General features: G+C 40.9%; 1 pseudogene and 2 gene segments (V, D, J or C); 2 read left to right on the top strand and 1 right to left on the bottom strand.

Moving 5' to 3' along the window:
• The window catches only part of LOC120555172, a 194,946-nt pseudogene that overhangs the window by 179,713 nt on the left and 1,810 nt on the right, over positions 1-13,423 (top strand).
• LOC120555169 lies at positions 1,987-3,447 on the top strand. The segment is given in 2 exon segments: positions 1,987-2,058; positions 2,888-3,447. A coding segment is annotated over 1 exon segment (255 nt).
• On the bottom strand, positions 4,874-5,364 carry LOC120555107. The segment is given in 2 exon segments: positions 4,874-5,205; positions 5,313-5,364. Coding segments are annotated over 2 exon segments (384 nt in total).

The following is a 13,423-nucleotide window of genomic DNA, read 5'->3' as shown; positions in this document are numbered from 1 at the left end:
GGCCAGGGCAATACCATCCAGAGTAGCTATGTCTTTAGATAATGAGGTTCGGAGGTGTTTGGGGGCCCAGCACAATAACTTTAGTTTTGTTTGAGTTTAACATCAGAAAATTGTACATCTGTCCAGATGTGGTAATCTACAAGAGAATCAACACACTGGTTTCTATTCAACATGTGTATCAGTGATGCTGGGATTGAAACAGACTTTGTTTTACTTGTTGATCAGAGATCTGTGCACGGTGCACAGGAGGGATCTGATGAGCTGTCTGATCATTTACAAATGTTAAGGAGGGGATTTCTAGATTTCATATATTCGGGGAAGTCCCTCACTGTGATTATACGCCTGCATTACAAAGTGTGCAATAGACTTTCTGTACATTTAAGAGGAAGGTGATAGGTGCCAGAAAACATGCTTTAATTCCTGATATGATTATGATCTACAAGAGGGGAAACTACTTGAATTATAATGTTAAATCAAATGTAATCTGCATACAAACAGATTTTATTGTGGTGGACTCTGAACACATGCTTGATACTGACACTGAAATGTATTAATCCATTCAGCTAAGGGATCAGTGAGAAATATAAAGAGGTAAAGGACATTAATGTCTTGTACATCATTGTTTTAGAAAAACAATTGAAGTAAATGTATTTTCAAAGATGGAAGGTGTAGTATGTCATATTTTATAGTTGTGTGTGTGTGTGTGTGTGTGTGTGTGTGTGTGTGTGTGTGTGTGTCCTCAGTGAAGTGTATCAGTCTCTGCAGTAGCTTCCAGCTGCAGCAGTCAGTTCAGTTTCTGTTGAGTCTGACTGAGGGAGGTTTTTGTACGACGCTTTTTCACTGTGTGAACACATACTGACTGTTGATTTCATGTGCACTCTGACAGTAGTAAACTGCTGCATCTTCAGTCTGGACTCCACTGATGGTCAGAGTGAAGTCAGAGTTTGATCCACTGCCTGTAAAACGATCTGGAATCCCTGATTCTTGCTCAGTAGCACCGTAAATGAGCAGTTTAGGAGTTTCTCCATCTCTCTGTTGGTACCAGGCTAACCAGTCGTAGACTGAATTATAAACATCCTGACTGGTCCTACAGCTGATGGAGACGGAGCCTCCCAGAGCAGAGCTCACTGCTCCAGGCTGAGTCACTGTGACCTGGCCTCTGGACTCTGAGGATACAGAGACAAAAACATAAAGCAGCGTCACGGTTTAGTCGGCTTCATTTCAGAGGGACGGATGTTGATAGAGGAGAGGAGTTTGATTCTCTGGACTTTACCTGTGAAGCAGCAGCAGAGGAGAGTCCAGATGAGGACGGAGATCAAAGTCATGTTTTTGATGAGGAGGATTTCTGTGTCTTCTGTTGTCATGAAGGACAGCTGTCAGTCATCCAGTGTTCAACTCTCAGGACTATAAACTCTCCCAGAGCACTGGAGCATGGTGCTGCTGATGCAAAGTGGCTCTCTATGGAAATGCTCTGACTGACTCCAACAGGGACTTGGATTACTCTGATGATGCTGTTCATCAATGGATCAATCACTTTATCAGAGTATTGATTAGGAATGTTTTCACTGCTCATTTGAATGAGTCTTTAGTTTGAGTTTGATGCACAAAAAGTCTTCCAGAATATTTTGTGAATTCTCTCTAATTCATACCACACAAATCACCATCACTGTGGGACAAATTTAAACACAATTATTATCATTCATCATGATCTACAATAAACATGTGTTTATGATATTTGTTTGGGAGAATTCATTGTAAAGATTTTCTTTAGAAAGAACTTGTTTCTTTAAGTTTCACTGAAGGAGAAAATAATAGTTTGTAGATATTTAACAATTCACAATGAAAATGTGAAACATTTTTACAGATTGTGTATCTTTTTAAACTCTTGAACCAGTTCTAACATATAAAGTGTAAACTGTGAATGTGTTTTGGTGAGTTTGTTTGTGTCAAAGTCAGAGAGCCGTGTCTCTCTACAGTGAGAGGTTTTTGTACGGCGGCTCAATGACTTTGTATCACTGTGGTACACGTTCGGTGGAGGAACCAGACTGAATGTTAACTGTAAGTACATTTAACTCCTTTCATCACTCATATTTTATGTTTCTTCCATTTGAACGTCATAATTTTAAAGCCTACTATGTTTTGTCAGATTTTTTAAATGTAATATATTTGCATCAATTCTTTAAGGCTTCAGCGTCGTTAACCCGACAAAAAACCACTCTGATGAATAATGTTGTTGCACTAAAACTTTCTAAAGTCTTATCAGTTCGTTGTAGAAAACTACTCAGCATTAGTCTGTGTGAAGAAAATATTTGTAAAATTTAGTTTTTATATTCTGGTTCAAGAACTCTGCCGATAATCTTTGGATCAGTGTTTGATGTGAATAAGTATTACTCCATCTTTCTCCCAGAATAATGATTTTGAAGCTATTCAACGTATTTTTGTGAAAGATTTATGAGTTTGAAAAATGTTTTCAGTAATGAAGGCTGACTGTTCAGTGATGATTCCTGCTTACATGAACAGAACAAAGAAATATCATTAATGAGGTTTTCGTTTAGGACAAGAAATGTGTAAGAAAGTTAAAACAGTAAAAGCCTCACAATCTCCATCTTATGTGGATTATTTTGAACTAAACTCTGAAAGTTTAGTAAAAGAGAGCCAGTTTTAACTTTTTATCTTTAGTACTGAAACCTGTCTGTTGTCACGGTTCAGCAGTGATGCCTGTCTGTTGCCATGGTTACTGAGCTCAGAGAGGGAAGTGAAACATTTTAAGACCAGTTTAATCCAATCTGAGGAAGAGCAGCAGAACTAGTAGCCTCCTCTGCTGCAGCCAACAGGCTAGAGTTTAGTTGACCTCATATCAACTTTATTAATCTCTCTCTTTCTGCAGTGGGTCGAGCCGGCCCCACCCTGACGGTGCTGCCCCCCTCCAGGGAGGAGCTGCTGAAGGGGAAGGCCACGCTCATGTGCCTGGCCAACAAGGGCTTCCCCTCAGACTGGAGTCTGGCCTGGAAGGTGGACGGCAGCAGCAGCAGCAGCTGGGAGGAGAGCAGGAGCCCCGGGGTGCTGGGGAAGGACGGCAAATACAGCTGGAGCAGCACCCTGAGGCTCCCTGCAGACCAGTGGGAGAAGGTGGGCTCTGTGACCTGTGAGGCCACCCAGGGCTCCCAGGCTCCACTCTCAGAGACACTGAGGAGAGACCAGTGTTCCCAGTCCTGACCTGACTCACTGGGACTCTGCTACTGGTTTCACTCTGATACTGATCTCAGTCTGCTCTCTGCTCTCTCTCTCTCTCTCTCTCTCTCTCTCTCTCTCTCTCTCTCTCTCTCTCTCTCTCTCTCTCTCTCTCTCTACAGATTCATCACAATTTGAAAGTTCATCTTGTGTTGCTTGCAGTAATGCTGATATTCTCTGTATGTTAAAACAATAAAGACAAATGTATCAACTTAAGTCGTGTCGAGCTTATTGATCCAAGAATGACTGCCGTCATGTGTTCCTTTCTTAAATGAACATATACAGTATCAATGAAATCCTGAGAGAGTTTTTCTCTGTAGCATTTCCATGAGATGATTCTTTTAGAAAGAAGTGATGAGATGATGTAATGCAGGTCCCATCTGCTCGGTGCAGCCTGACAGGGTTTAGCTGTGGTGTCCTACAGCAGGTATGGAGCTGCTGGGAAAGGATGAAAGTCAAACTCTGGTCAGCACCACTGTTACTGCTCTCCTTGACAAAGTCAATGTGAGAGAAAGTCAACAGATTCTTTGGGTTTTTCTCCCAACAATAATGGTCACCACTGTCATCTAATGTGTCTGATCTAAAGCAGGTAACAGGTAGATGGGAATGACCTGCTGTGCTGTGCACTTTGATACAGAAGTGGTTTTAGATCTTGTGGTAATCTGATCTCCTCAGTGCATAACTTCATATCACATTAACTGTTTCAATAGGAACTATTTTTGGCATTTATGTTTCTAGTAAAACTTTGTTCATCACAATGTGAAAAGAGTCTTAAGAGTCCAACACAGTTTGTTTCATTAGCGATATAAGTTGACACACGTTCTTCTCATCATATTCTGTTCAAAGTTCCCAAAACAAATCCTGTCTTCTCTCTGTCCTCATTCCAGTCTGCTGCAGCCAAAGACTGGAACTATCTGCAAAAAACTACTAAAGCTGAAAACTTGTATCTTCATGTCAGCTTTTAACAACTCTGTTATGGACCTTCTCTCTGATACATGCGGCTGTTTTGGGAACCACAAGCATTCCCTCCCCATTATCTGTCTGCTGGTTCCTGTTGCCCCATGCTGATTGGTGTTGTCTTGCTGCTGCTGTTTAGCTCTGCATGTTGAATTAGTGCTTGTGTTTGTTGCTCGTGTTCTGTCCTCGTTTGACACCATGCTTGTGTGCTAGACTGTATGTCATTTCTGTTCTGCTTGCTGTGATTGGGTGGAAGTAGTGGAGGTGTTGGAAATGTTTGGATGTTTGCTGACATTTTTGACATTTCTCTTTTAGCCCTTACACCCTCCCTTAAGAGGCTTTGCCTTTTGCAAAGCTGCCATTGTAAATATATATGTGTTTTAAATGACTTAACTGGATAAATAAAGGATGAAAAAAATAATAATTAAAAATCTCAGACAGGTCTGTGTCCACAATGAAACTAATAATGAAACACGTTTTGGTAACTGTAATGGGACTATTTTTACAAACTCTTGTTAATTTATTGTATTTGTGTGTGTGTTTGTGTGTGTGTGTGTGTGTGTGTGTGTGTGTGTGTGTGTGTGTCCTCAGTGAAGTGTATCAGTCTCTGCAGTAGCTTCCAGCTGCAGCAGTCAGTTCAGTTTCTGTTCAGTCTGACTGAGGGAGGTTTTTGTACGACGCTTTTTCACTGTGTGAACACATCCTGACTGTTGATTTCATGATAACTCTGACAGTAGTAAACTGCTGCATCTTCAGTCTGGACTCCACTGATGGTCAGAGTGAAGTCAGAGTTTGATCCACTGCCTGTAAAACGATCTGGAATCCCTGATTGTCGAGTGCTAGCATAGTAAATGAGCAGTTTAGGAGTTTCTCCATCTCTCTGTTGGTACCAGGCTAATCTCTGGGAGGTGCTCCCACCATAAACCCTCTGACTGGTCCTACAGCTGATGGAGACGGAGCCTCCCAGAGCAGAGCTCACTGCTCCAGGCTGAGTCACTGTGACCTGGCCTCTGGACTCTGAGGATACAGAGACAAAAACATAAAGCAGCGTCACGGTTTAGTCGGCTTCATTTCAGAGGGACGGATGTTGATAGAGGAGAGGAGTTTGATTCTCTGGACTTTACCTGTGAAGCAGCAGCAGAGGAGAGTCCAGATGAGGACGGAGATCAAAGTCATGTTTTTGATGAGGAGGATTTCTGTGTCTTCTGTTGTCATGAAGGACAGCTGTCAGTCATCCAGTGTTCAACTCTCAGGACTATAAACTCTCCCAGAGCACTGGAGCATGGTGCTGCTGATGCAAAGTGGCTCTCTATGGAAATGCTCTGACTGACTCCAACAGGGACTTGGATTACTCTGATGATGCTGTTCATCAATGGATTAATCACTTTATCAGAGTATTGATTAGGAATGTTTCAATTCCACTTAAACTTCTTGACTCGATTTAGGCTTCCCAGGTCCAGCTGGAACATATACAGTGCCTTGCGAAAGTATTCGGCCCCCTTGAACGTTTCGACCTTTTGCCACATTTCAGGCCTCAAACATAAAGATATAAAACTGTAATTTTTTGTGAAGAATCAACAACCAGTGGGTCCCAATTATGAAGTGGAACGAAATTCATTGGCTATTTCAAACTTTTTTAACAAATAAAAACAGAAAAAGTGGGTGCAAAATTATTCAGCCCGTTTACTTTCAGTGCAGCAAACTCTCTCCAGAAGTTCAGTGAGGATCTCTGAATGATCCAATGTTGACCTAAATGACTAATGATGATAAATAGAATCCAGCTGTGTGTAATCAAGTCTCCGTATAAATGCACCTGCTCTGTGATAGTCTCAGAGGTCCGTGTAAAACGCAAGAGAGCATCATGAAGAACAAGGAACACACCAGGCAGGTCCGAGATACTGCGTTGGAGAAGTTTAAAGCCGGATTTGGATACAAAAAGATTTCCCAAGCTTTAAACATCCCAAGGAGCACTGTGCAAGCGCGATAATATTGAAATGGAAGGAGTATCAGACCACTACAAATCTACGAAGACCCGGGCCATCCCTCTAAACTTTCAGCTCATACAATGAGAAGACTGATCAGAGATGCAGCCAAGAGGCCCATGATCACTCTGGATGAACTGCAGAGATCTACAGCTGAGGTGGTAGACTCTGTCCATAGGACAACAATCAGTCGTATACACTGCACAAATCTGGCCTTTATGGAAGAGTGGCGCAAGAAGAAAGCCATTTCTTAAAGATATCCATAAAAAGTGTCGTTTAAAGTTTGCCAAAAGCCACCTGGGAGACACACCAAACATGTGGAAGAAGGTGCTGTGGTCAGATGAAACCAAAATCGAACTTTTTGGCAACAATGCAAAACGTTATGTTTGGCGTAAAAGCAACACAGCTCATCACCCTGAACACACCATCCCCCACTGTCAAACATGGTGGTGGCAGCATCATGGTTTGGGCCTGCTTTTCTTCAGCAGGGACAGGGAAGATGGTTAAAATTGATGGGAAGATGGATGGAGCCAAATACAGGACCATTCTGGAAGAAAACCTGATGGAGTCTGCAAAAGACCTGAGACTGGGACAGAGATTTGTCTTCCAACAAGACAATGATCCAAAACATAAAGCAAAATCTACAATGGAATGGTTCACAAATAAACATATCCAGGTGTTAGAATGGCCAAGTCAAAGTCCAGACCTGAATCCAATCGAGAATCTGTGGAAAGAACTGAAAACTGCTGTTCACAAACGCTCTCCATCCAACCTCACTGAGCTCGAGCTGTTTTGCAAGGAGGAATGGGCAAAAATGTCAGTCTCTCGATGTGCAAAACTGATAGAGACATACCCCAAGCGACTTACAGATGTAATCGCAGCAAAAGGTGGCGCTACAAAGTATTAACTTAAGGGGGCTGAATAATTTTGCTTGCAGCCAATATTTCAGTTTTTTATTTGTTTAAAAGGTTTGAAATATCCAATAAATTTCGTTCCACTTCATGATTGTGTCCCACTTGTTGTTGATTCTTCACAAAAAATTACAGTTTTATATCTTTATGTTTGAGGCTTGAAATGTGGCAAAAGGTCGAAAAGTTCAAGGGGGCCGAATACTTTCGCAAGGCACTGTATAAGAAGTCTGTATTCTCTATGCCATTCAGGCATTGAACACAGAATGACTGCATCAGAGAACACTTGTTATTTTCTAAGATTTGCTCTCTTGTATTTTTATAGGACTTATTTCCTGCTATGTGCCGATTTGCACTATTTTATATTGTATTTTGTATACTCTGTATGTTTCAAATGATCAACACTGGCCTCTTAACGGCTGGGAGCAGAGAGGCAGGACACATATGCAAACACACAGAGTCAGTGAACTGTAGCTGTCCTCAACATGTCATGCTGTTTCCCCCTCAGTGCTGAGAGCATGGACCTACATACAGTGGCAAGAAAAAGTACGTGAAGCTTTTGGAATTTAATGGTTTTCTGAATAAATTTGTCATAAAATGTGATCTGATCTTCATCTAAGTCAAGGGTATTGAGAAATATAATGTGTCTAAAATAATAAAATTTTTTTGATCTTCCATGTCTTCATTGAGAACAACTAAAAAAAAACTGCATCGTGCTTGTGGAAAAAGTAGGTGAACCCTTGAGTTAATGACCTCCAAAAAGCTAATAGGAGTCAGCTTTTAGCACACGTGGAGTCTCGTTAAGATAATGAGTTTGGAGGTGTGGACTACAGCTACTTTGACTGATAAAAAGCCCTCAAACTTTTGGAGTTTGCACTGCACAAGAAGAACACACTTATGTGAGCCATGCCTGGCTAAAAAGAGCTTTCAGAGGATCTATGATCAAGAATTGTTGATTTACATGAAGCTGGCAAGGGTTACAAAGCTATTTCAAAGACTTTTGGCAACATATCTACAAATGGAGACACTTTGGGACTATTGCTACTCTACCAAGAAGTGGGCGCCCAGTCAAAATGACACCAAGATGAGTGTTCAATAAAGACATGAAAGATCAGAATTTGTTTATTTTAGACACATTGTTTGTCAATCCCCTTGATTTAGATGAAGATCAGATCACATTTTATGACCAATTTATTCAGAAAAACATGAAATTCCAAAAGGTTCACATACTTTTTCTTGCCACTGTATTTACATATTCACATGGAGAGGATATTGAAAAGTCTGGTAGTAAACTGATCCAGTGACTTGTGGACAGTTTTGTTCTGTCCTTCTAGTTTGGTAATATGGTCTTTTTTGATAATGATTAGTGATATTAATATTAATGCAGGTTTGACATGTTTCTAATGTGAAGATTTTACCAAGTGAAGAAGTGATGAGTCTTTATAGAAGGCTGAGGCCAGTGTTGTAGTTCTCAATATCAGTCTTGGTCTCAAGACCACTCTTTGAAGGTTTCGGTCTCGTCTCAGAATCTGCCGCATTTTTACTCGGTCTTGTCTTGTCTCAGATCTTTGGATCCCATTCCATGATCTTCCTCAGCAGACGGAGTTCACCCTGTTCTGATGCAATAATTTAACTTCTAAGCCAACGTGGACAAGAAGTCTCACAAATGCTGAGAGGAATGGGGATTTGAAAATCCACATTTTAATAACATCTGCTGAGGAAAAGTATGTGATATTATTAAAAGCTCAACAACAGCTACTGGATGGACGTTGTGATGAGATTATTTTGCTGTTTCCAAAGTCAAGAATGAAGATGAGATTCTAATGTGATATGAATGGATGGTGTCATCTTGAGTTAGCTGTGTGATTCAGCTGTCTGTGCTCTCTCTGCAGGTGATGGTTAGAGCAACTGGGAACAGCTGAGGATGTTCCCAGTAGCAGGAGGTTATTTAAGTCTGGATGCAGTGCAGCCCTCTCTCTGGCTGACTCTCCACTCTGCTGCAGCTTTGCTCCTCTCCCGTCTGCTTTAGTTCTCTACTCTGCTCCTATCAACCTTTAAAACACCCCCACATGTGTATATTGTCCACTCACGCCCATCACACAATACTAACTTCACTGATATCTACATCCCATCATTGAATTACTAAAGTTAACCCTACAAGTCCCTGCTTAAAAGCAGTACACCACCATTAAAAACAATCCACGTTTGGGACAATGATGGCATTGATCCAATAAAAGGATGTTTTTACTGCACTAACTTGGACCTCTTCCATAGCTTGGACTTGTTAATTATACTAGTATTTTATTTAGTGTGGAAATGTGCAAAAGAAAGGTTAAGGTCAGAAATGTTTGACATTGACAAACATATGAACACTCTTAAGGGGGGGCAGGTTTAAATGCATTTTGTTATTTTTCATGAAAATGTTTCAGTGCTTTGTAAAGACAATTCAGCCACTCAGCTGGGATGACAGGTGTCAAAAATGTACTTGGTTTTGAGAAGGATGTTAACACCATCCCGTCCCCATATACCACTGAGTCCTCACATACCACCATATCCTCACATACCACAACGTCCCCATATACCACCATGTCCCTATATACTACCAAGTCCTCACATACCACACACAGGGACAGGGATACGAGGTTGGATAATCAGGGCTGCTCGGACATTTAAAGTGCCTGGTTCTGTTCAAGCTGCAGTCCCAATGTGTGGAGATGCTGCTGAGCTTTGAGAGGGGCCTCCGTCAGATGGAGAGTGGAACACATTCACTGCTGTGGTCCATCAGCAGGAGGCTGGAGGGAACGACAGAGGCCATGGACCGCAACTCAGCCCCCTCTCCCCACATTAAAACCTCCATATCTCTGAGGCGTTTAGTATCCAGCGGTGTTCCAGCAGTGACTCCATCCAGCAAACATCCAGGCAGTCGCTCCAAGAGTCTCCTCACCAGAGGTCAACGCCAACGTGGAGCTCAGACAGCAAACGCTCCTGAAAAGGAAGAACTCTGTTTACTTCTTTTACTTCTTTAGTTTCTGGATTTAAATTCAAATGGGCACGGTGTTGTATTTGTATTGACGTCATTTGAAATAAACACATTTTTAAAGTGTTCAAACTAACTGGTTAATTGTACTTCTACAAGGTAGCTTGTATCAGTTGTTTCTTTCCTGTCGTAAGGTTGGATTTGACAATCGCAGCTTTAAAATAAACAGTTTTTTAACAAATAATTTCGTAGTAACTAATGTCTTACTTTCAGGGAGTGGGGGAGGGGGGTGTGCTGCAAATACACTACATACAAAAAGAAAGCATTCATTTGCACTTTATTGTTGAGTGCTATGAATTACTAGAAATCTACCCATAATCCCTTACTGTGTGATGTGGAAATGAGAAACAACAATGTCAAATGTTAAACATCCAATATTAGAGGATATCTAATGTAAATCTCTATTTTCAACTCGTTCTGCAGAAAGCAAATAGATTAACTTGCAGGTAAGAATTAAATTATTCTGAAATATATATTTAGGGTTGTTATATTAGAGAAAGGCCTCTGTCATGAAATCCACGTACTAACTTCAACAATAATCTTATATAATCTAGATAGAATTGAATCAAACTGAAATCCAGTTTGAATTGGAGGTTTCCTGAGTGTCTCTTGTGCTCCAGTAGTAGGATAGTGTTATTGGGTCTTAACAGTCTGAATCTCTTTAGGAACTATTCTGTTCCAGTGGTTGTATTTTTGTTGCAAATGCTTTTCTCTTCATTCAATAAATATTGCAATGGGTGGTGAAGATCTGGAACTGTTGTGTGTAAGTCTTTGTGCTTCAAAGATTATTGATGTATACATAGTGTGTATGTGTGTGTGTGTGTGTGTGTGTGTGTGTGTGTGTGTGTGTGTCCTCAGTGAAGTGTATCAGTCTCTGCAGTAGCTTCCAGCTGCAGCAGTCAGTTCAGTTTCTGTTCAGTCTGACTGAGGGAGGTTTTTGTACGACGCTTTTTCACTGTGTGAACACATCCTGACTGTTGATCCAATGTCCACTCTGACAGTAGTAAACTGCTGCATCTTCAGTCTGGACTCCACTGATGGTCAGAGTGAAGTCAGAGTTTGATCCACTGCCTGTAAAACGATCTGGAATCCCTGATTGTCGAGTGCTAGTACTATAAATGAGCAGTTTAGGACTTTGTCCATCTCTCTGTTGGTACCAGGCTAAATAGTAAGAATAAATACTCTCACTAGTCCTACAGCTGATGGAGACGGAGCCTCCCAGAGCAGAGCTCACTGCTCCAGGCTGAGTCACTGTGACCTGGCCTCTGGACTCTGAGGATACAGAGACAAAAACATAAAGCAGCGTCACGGTTTAGTCGGCTTCATTTCAGAGGGACGGATGTTGATAGAGGAGAGGAGTTTGATTCTCTGGACTTTACCTGTGAAGCAGCAGCAGAGGAGAGTCCAGATGAGGACGGAGATCAAAGTCATGTTTTTGATGAGGAGGATTTCTGTGTCTTCTGTTGTCATGAAGGACAGCTGTCAGTCATCCAGTGTTCAACTCTCAGGACTATAAACTCTCCCAGAGCACTGGAGCATGGTGCTGCTGATGCAAAGTGGCTCTCTATGGAAATGCTCTGACTGACTCCAACAGGGACTTGGATTACTCTGATGATGCTATTCATCAATGGATCAATCACTTTATCAGAGTGTAGTAAATGTTAGATTTAGGGTCCCAAGGACCTGCTGGAACATTTACAAGAAGCATTTTATTCCCTATGCCATACAGCCATTGAACACAGAATGACTGCATCAGGGAACCAGGCACGTCGGACTGGGGGTAAAACCAATACTGATTACCAGGGCCCAAGGGGAGAGAGGATATTTTCATCTCCTAATTAAATTTCATAATGTGTGTCAGATGAAATGTAAAGTTAGTGTATTGGCTGAATAACTTGGTTGATTGACTGCCTACATTTTGTATACAAAAAAACACTATCTAAGGTCTCACCCACCCCTTGCTAATGCGCCAAATGGTTTAGTCCATCTGCACCCATTTTGTTAAGTTGAGCATCTGGTGGAGCGCAAACTTCTGCTGGTTCTAACTGGTGTTAGCTTCAAAGAAAGTCAAATCATGCTTCCAAAAAAGAAAGGAAAGACAGGAGAAGGAGAGAAAACAGAACGAGGGGAAACAATTGGTAACTGACTTCTTTTCAAGGAAAGGTGAGCACAAACGAAAATCGAAATCCATGGTGTTAAACTGCTTGAATATCTCCTCGACCGGTAGTGCTAAAAACGGACTGAGACAACCCATATAAAGAGCAGAACATACACTTTCAAATGATAATTTGGTTATACATGTAATCTGAGGTAAAGGCTAAATAAATAAACTACACTAACAATGCTGTTTGCATACAACACACCATTATAATAGCCTCATTTGAAACATGTTTATTTAAAATGAATAGGCTTTAATGTCTATAATCAGCAATAATAGGCTAATCAGTGTCATAGGTAGGTTGGTAGTTCATCAGTAGATATATATCATGTCAACATTATAGTTATGTCAGATTTATTAGAAGCAGATCTTAACATTGTGGAACACATGGCCCTCAGTTTCAGAAACCGTCCCACCAGGGAGTGGAGTAGCAACAGACCCCTCATCCTCCTCTTTGGATTTGAGACAAGGGGAGCTTATATCAAAATTAAAGCAAACCATGTTTAGCCATTTTGACTGAAAGGTGTTAAGTAACACTAACATCTTAGTTTTTTATTATATTAGGTTACAATTAGGATAAGAGGTTAATATCAAACGTATCCTTCATAGAGAAAGATGATAGAGAAGATATGATTGATTTTTTTTGTTTGAGGGGGGTGGTTGAGGAACATGGGGGCCCATCAGGACTGCCAATGCATAGGGCCCAGAATCTTGTGCTACGCCCCTGCAGGGAGCACTTGTTATTTTATAAGATTTGCCTTATTGTATTATTTATAGAACTTATCTGCTGCTACCTGCCCATTTACACTATTGTATATTGTATTCTGTATATTCTGTATGTTTTTAATGCTGTGCTGTGTTATGTGCATTGTATTTACTGTTGCTGTACTTTGGGAGAAGCCAAAGATAAATTCTCACTGAGGTGGAAAATAAAGTTAATCCAATCTAATGTCTTCTGTTTTATTTAAATTAATTGCAAGAGAAGAAATTACATACATCTAACATTTACCAAAAACATGCATTAAGGAAATCTGCAGCACTGTTATTGTCCGTTATATTTTTATCTGACAAGATTTAACAAACAGATTCATTTTGGTGAGTTTGTTTGTGTCAAAGTCAGAGAGCCGTGTCTCTCTACAGTGAGAGGTTT

This window comes from Perca fluviatilis, unplaced genomic scaffold, assembly GCF_010015445.1.
Source record: "Perca fluviatilis unplaced genomic scaffold, GENO_Pfluv_1.0 PFLUV_unplaced_scaf_2, whole genome shotgun sequence".
In the NCBI taxonomy this organism is placed as follows: Eukaryota; Metazoa; Chordata; class Actinopteri; order Perciformes; family Percidae; genus Perca; species Perca fluviatilis.
The sequence above is the reverse complement of the archived record's forward strand: the minus strand, read 5'-3'. Positions and strand labels throughout refer to the sequence as shown.